We start from the raw sequence: 6,701 nt of genomic DNA on the forward strand, positions 1-6,701 counted from the left end.
CAACTAGCAAAACAACGTCGGGTCAGGTTTCCAGTGACGAGAATGAACGGAAGGGCCAACTTGAGGCATGCGTTAAAATTTTAGAGTACAATTTAGGATAATTGAAAATTGAAGTGTTAAATTGAATCAGGAGTAAAATTTTTTAAAGGCCATTTTGAGTAATAACTCAAAAGTAATGAGATGCTACCAATTAAAGGAAGATATAGATAGCATCTAAGTAGGGCAGGTCATAAAAGATATGAAGCAGATGTCTGGTGTTTTCTTTAAAAAGTTGGAAGCCAATTAAGGACACATAAGGGATCATATAGGTGAAGTTCAAACCACTGCTTTGAATGAGAAAGGAGCATCACTTTATGAAGTTCCCATGTTGTCTAGTGAAGACTTGAGGTTTAAGATAAGGTTTCTTTTTTGTCAATGCTTTACTATCATCCACTTAAAGGAGCAAGAATATTCAATCAATCAATTGAGATTTAAAAATGAAATGTAAATGTAAATGTAATCTACTTTCATTAAATAATTTCATCAGAAACTGAAAAGTAGAGAATCTTATAGACTACTCAAAATTCAGAACTATAGAAATTAAATAATCTTTTTTAAGGCATGGTGTTAGTCATTAAAAAAATAGCATGCTAAGACATCAAAAGGGCCTTCAATTCAGTTTCATTTCACAGCCAAGGCATTTCTATTTTCCTCTCACTCTAATCTGAGCCTTAATCATTTAGATTCAACTTTGAACTCTGCATCAAAGCATTGCTATTGAAACCTATATACTACACAAACAAATTGTAGCACTCATCATTGCAAGTTAGAGTACAATGAAGCTTTGAATCTCTTCACCTATAGTTTGTTTTCCCTATTTTTCCTTCTTATCTGATTCATCGATCGCAGCCAACCGTTCAACAAGAGGAGGATGAGAGTAGTGATATGCAGAGTACCATGGATCTGTGTTCATGGCTGATAGATTCTCCTCCTGAAAGTCACAATTAGAAAATCAATCAGATGCAGCACTAAAGATTCAAGATTACTCCATCTTTTACCAGGAACAAAACCCATGTACTGATTAATTTTGCATAATTTCAAGCAAAGAATAAAATGTTAAGTATATCATGAATCAGATGTATCGCCGAAATTCATAAACAGACATTTATATGAAACTAGAACATCAAATAGATAGAATTACCTGTAGTTTCACAAGGCCGGCCCGTAGTTCAGCTGCATATCCAAGCTTCTTGGCGAAAGCATCAGCCTGCATTGGATGATGATACACATAAGTACAAGAGAGAGAGATTTAAACTGGAAAACAGAAAACAAGAACATCACCACTGTAACACAAGGCTGAATAAGGAAAGGGAGTAACCTGGAATTCAAATGATCGGCTCACGAGATTCAGACCAAAGCTCACAAGGTGCTGGATGGGGATTACAGTATGCTGCCAATAAAGCCAGGTAAAAGAAAATGTCAAAGGTGTTCTAAGTAAATTTGAAACACTACATTAAAGAAATGTCAACAAGGAGGTTCGAGTGAACGAGCTCTTGTAAACTAGCCAAAAAAAATGTATTAATGTGGCCATCTTTTATAGTGCTTCTTTATAACATGCTTCGTCTTTTTTGGGGTTTCAATGGACAGACAGAAAGTAGCTATACTATTCAACTCAACCATGGTTTTGAAAAATACCTGAAATATGATTAGTCCAATGAGGACTGGCTGTGTATCGAATCCAAAACTTCGAAACAGGTCGCTTGAGTTCCTCACAAGAGTATATCCGCCAAATTGCAATAGTGTAAGAACCTGTACCAATCAGAAGAGAATACATCAGGCAAAATAGTCAACTCGACGATGAATAGCTCAAAGCAATGTGATAGGAGAAGACTAAAGTAAATATGTTCTATGAGAAAAAGAATGCTACTACACAGACCTGCACTGCAACAAACGAATACACAGTGTGGTTAAGCTTCCAATGCCCCAGTTCATGGGCAATAACAGCTACAACTTCATCATCATTTTTGCACTGTAAAACAACAATTGATAATGTGAACATCAACCATGACCAACTACTATACAAATAAAGATATGATATCAATAATATATTCCCGAAATGTTTGCAAACATTTGTTAGTTTATATGGCTTTTGTCACTATGAGTTGGCCTCCACAATTCTCTCACGTGCCCCCAAACACAAAAGAAAAGGACACAGCACATTATTTTTTTTTTTTTTTTTTTGAATAAACGAATTTCATTAAGATGGATAAAAAGTAATTTTTTTGTTGGGGGGTGAGGATGAGGGATAAGAGGCCCTCCATATGGTAGTAGCCAAATACAAGGAAAAAAACTGTAAATTCCTAATATATCACATGATAAGTAAATCTGCATTTTGGTCTCCCAGTGATAATGTCATGTCATATGGTTCTTCAGTTTTTAAATATAGTAGTTCTAAAGCAATAAAAATTAGTGCTATGATCTTCAATATGCAAGCTTAAACTAGACTAACTTTCCCAAACATTATTTATTTTTTTTTTTTTTTGAATAAACGAATTTCATTAAGATGGATAAAAAGTAATTTTTTTGTTGGGGGGTGAGGATGAGGGATAAGAGGCCCTCCATATGGTAGTAGCCAAATACAAGGAAAAAAACTGTAAATTCCTAATATATCACATGATAAGTAAATCTGCATTTTGGTCTCCCAGTGATAATGTCATGTCATATGGTTCTTCAGTTTTTAAATATAGTAGTTCTAAAGCAATAAAAATTAGTGCTATGATCTTCAATATGCAAGCTTAAACTAGACTAACTTTCCCAAACCAAGTCAATAAGTAGAAGACAACCGTATGCATAGAAGGATTCCAGATTTATTAAATAAGTCACTGCATGAAATAATGCAAGAAGGATTTTCAAAGAAATAACTACATAAAGCTTCACAGGTACACAGAAGAAAGTGTAACAATCACAAACATGAAAATAATTTTTAAAACTCAGTAATCTCAAACCTGCTGAATCAATGTGTCATATAAGACAATCCGCTTGTTCTTGAAGAATCCATACATATAGGCCTGCAATATATGTAATGATATATTGAGAAAAATTTAAAAGCCCAACAAAAATGAGGGCAAAAAAAAACATCCTGTAGCCTATGCCACTATTTAGCTGTGGTGGTTCCATCCTCATATAAATAAATAAACAAATAAAAAGGAAAAGGAAAAGGAAATGGAGTAGCAGATCTCGAGGAGTTCAATCATTACATTGCTGTGGCTTGACCTAGTTGATCCATCAACAACAAACAACTTCTTTAGTGGAAACTTGAGAGAGGCAGCAAGTTTCTCAATTTTCTCCCTGAGTGTACCATCCGGAAGCTGGTCCCCAGCAAAACATGAAGGGAATGGTGATCAAAAATAAAATATTGCACCTTCATAAACTGTTCTTAAAAGATTATTTAATATTTTGAAATACTAACTGGGGTGAATTTGTTGAAAAGTGGAGCTATCAGGACTGGATAAATTGTCATCATCACAAGAGAAAGAACAAGCATGAACCCCCATAGATAGATAGCAAGGTAAGGACTTCCTTTCTGCAAATATTATAGAAGATAGAATATAAGCACTCTAAAATTACAATAACAGAAATAACAGATAAAGTATGACAGTAAATATTGCAACAAAAAGTTTACACGTGATGGCTGTTTCAACAGCGATCAGGATCTTACCTGCACTATTACAATAATTGCAGCCACAATAGGTGGACCAATTACAATGGCTATCAACATTCCTTTGATCATGTCCCTAAAGAATAACCATATTGTTTGCTGTACAATAGATGAAAAAAGTAACAACATGAACCATTATGAAGATGAAATGTATAGAAGCTAGTCAATATTATCATTTAGAAAAATAAGACATTAAACAGAAAGATAATTTTAAAAAAACAATAAAGAATACAAGAGGATCAAAGGAAGAGCATGAACCTTGTTAAAACCATGACGGGCCTCAATCACAAAAGTTGAGTACAGAGAGAAAGGCAAATCAGTTATCTGTAAAAACGAGTAGTAAAGCTTAGGTCATTCATTTGCATATAAGATGTGAATTGAACACTACAACAAAAGCGACAAGGCCTTCTCCAACTAAGGGCTGAATACATGATAAGAACAATAACATTGAGTCCTCTTGTGAATCGTGTTTGCAAAGCCATTCAACCTTAGTCATTCTTAAATGTCATCAATAATTTTTCCTTGCCTCCCTCTACCTCTAATTCGAACAGCTTTTCGTTTTGTTGTACACCTTAATAAGGCTTCTACTGGTCTTATTCCTGGTCTTCTCTTGTCATTTGTGACCACCCTTAAAAAATAACTCTCATCTTTGCAACATTGAGGTTTTTTGCTTTTTGGTTATGGTTGCCAACCATTCATTTAAATACAACAGAGCAACACAAGTAGATTTGCTTTGAATATTGAGTGGCAATTTTCTATTGGAAGTAACACTCAACACACTGCCGTATCTCATTCCAACAACTCAATTCTTATGGTTTGCATCTCTCTTTATTTCCATAATTTTGCAAGATGGACCAAAGAAACTTAAACTGGAATGGAATATACGATGTAAATATTGATATCAATAAAGCTTATTTCTATCAAAGGTCTTGCAGCATTTTGTACATACCTGTGACCAGATCATGACACCAGCTAAAAAACCTAGGGTATGCAATATTTCATTTTCTGCATTCAGACCTACTAATGTCACCAAATGTTCTGATTTCTGCAATCAAGAATAGGATTAATTGGTCAAGACCCATGATATAGTTGCTATGTTGGGTTTCATAAAAAACACTGAATTGAACTTTTACCTTCCAAAACCAGGGCAACACCCGAAAGTACAAGATTGTGGAGTCCATCACTATTGTTACAAACTCGTGAACAAAATGGAAGTAGCTGAAAAAGGTAAATAAACCTCCATGTAGAAGAACATTAACAAGACACATAAAACTATAGAAGCAAACTTCAGGATGACCTATGAATATCAGATAAACAAAATGACAAACCTTTTATCAAGACTGTAGGCCCTGGATTTCAAAAATTTATCTTGGCTGATTACGCCTTCTAAAGTCTTTGGAAGAGTAGGAAGTTTGAGTGCCTTATGTTGTCGTATATCCAAGTAGGTTTCAAAGAAGTACATAAAGATCATAAACCCTGAAAATGGATCAGATGAAAAACATATATCAGGTATATCCTATATGTTTTTGACATGTAATACTACCACAGTCATACACAACATTGGTTGATTTGGGGTAAATCCATACAGAATTAACACTTGATATGACATTGCCAACAAATTTTTCGTTTTCTAATTGATATTTTCCTGATTTATTTGAAGCTGCAACCAGAAAACACTGCAGATTGTCACTGAGTGTATAATTAACATGTTCTATGTTGGTTTAAGATGCTTAAGGACTTCATCTTACTACCAAAGCCAGCTAATTTATAAGAAACACTCAAATGAGTAGCAATGCAATACAAGGCAATGATGTTCGCATCGGAAAAATAATATTAAAAAAAGGCCACAATGTTATCAAACTCTCATTTCCCAGTTTAGGTCCATAAATTGAGTCTTACAGTTTTACAAAATGAGCTTTATGATTCATGTTTATGTCAACTTTAAGTTTGATTACTTTGCAAGGGGTGGCTTTTGACCAATTCAGTTCACTCTAGCTAGAAGTTATAACTACTAGTCTACTATGCACTATTTAACTCCCACAAAGATATGAACATATAGAATTATGAGTATATCGATCACAAGGTTTTGCCTTTTTTTTTCTCATATCAATTATCCATAAAACTCAACATTTCTAGCTCAAATGTTCCTAGAAATGCACGTAGCTCCCAGGTCCCATTAAAATTGAAGGATTCATAATCCTCATAAAGTTAAAGAAAAAAAAAATTCACCTTATAGGGAGAAATTAAAAAAAAAAAGAAAAACCCTAAATTTTTATGATAACCCCTGAATTCAGAACCCATAAAAGTTGAAGAAAAACCTAAGCTTCCCACAAGTCATTCACATGAAAACTCATAACAAATGGAAACTTTCTCATACCATGAAATAAATGAAACAAATTTCTATCAACACAGCTAACAGCAGCTCATTGAAAACGATTCCTAGCTTGTAATAAAGGAAATGGAAAATTACGACAGTGCCATTGCAGAGAGAGAAGAGGAAGAGGAGGGAAGAAGAAGAAGAAGAAGGAGCTCACCGACAACAGCTTCCATATAAGGGAACGCCATGGCTGAAGTATCTGAAGAAGAAAAGTAGCAAAGGGAAGATCTTTTTTTTTTTCAGCTGATACTAGTTTTCCAATGCGCTTATATATAATGGGTTTTGGGTTTAAGGTTTTGAGTTGGGTTGACCCAATTGTGTTTTGGACTTTCGGGTCAACACACCATTCATCTGTTTTACTTAAGAGTTAAGACACAAAACAGTTTATATATATATATATGGTAACCAACTTGGGTTGGTCGGGTGGTCAGCTCACTCGTCCGCTTAAGTAAGTATCGCGAGTTTGAATCCCGCCTTGTGCATGCAGCAACTCATTGGCTAGCGACAGACCTTTAAATGGAGTTCAGATCCACAACGGATTAGTCCTTAACCTGTCGGGTTGGGGGATACCGTTTGAGTAAACCAAAAAAAAAAATATATATATATATATATATATAGAAATTATAT

General features: G+C 34.5%; 1 protein-coding gene across 1 annotated transcript; it reads right to left on the minus strand.

The window, feature by feature from the left end:
- LOC107622301 (CAAX prenyl protease 1 homolog) lies at positions 572 to 6,359 on the minus strand. The gene is made up of 14 exons (XM_016324166.2): positions 6,232 to 6,359; positions 5,026 to 5,173; positions 4,831 to 4,915; positions 4,647 to 4,742; positions 3,956 to 4,021; positions 3,698 to 3,796; positions 3,449 to 3,562; positions 3,237 to 3,347; positions 2,985 to 3,047; positions 1,916 to 2,008; positions 1,675 to 1,788; positions 1,358 to 1,429; positions 1,181 to 1,246; positions 572 to 970 (listed from the first exon to the last, which is right to left on the minus strand). The coding sequence occupies exons 1-14, from the start codon at positions 6,260 to 6,262 to the stop codon at positions 854 to 856; spliced, it is 1,275 nt and encodes a 424-aa protein (XP_016179652.1). The 5' UTR covers positions 6,263 to 6,359; the 3' UTR covers positions 572 to 853.

Source organism: Arachis ipaensis, chromosome B02 (genome assembly GCF_000816755.2).
Source record: "Arachis ipaensis cultivar K30076 chromosome B02, Araip1.1, whole genome shotgun sequence".
Classification (NCBI taxonomy): Eukaryota; Viridiplantae; Streptophyta; class Magnoliopsida; order Fabales; family Fabaceae; genus Arachis; species Arachis ipaensis.

Excerpts from the sequence above, each read along its gene's own strand:
- LOC107622301 (XM_016324166.2), bottom strand. The coding sequence starts at position 6,262 with ATGGCGTTCCCTTATATGGAAGCTGTTGTCG. Across the intron at positions 4,916-5,025 it reads GCCTACAGTCTTGATAAAAG|CTACTTCCATTTTGTTCACG; the intron begins GTTTGTCATTTT and ends TACCTTTTTCAG. Across the intron at positions 971-1,180 it reads CCGGCCTTGTGAAACTACAG|GAGGAGAATCTATCAGCCAT; the intron begins GTAATTCTATCT and ends TGTGACTTTCAG.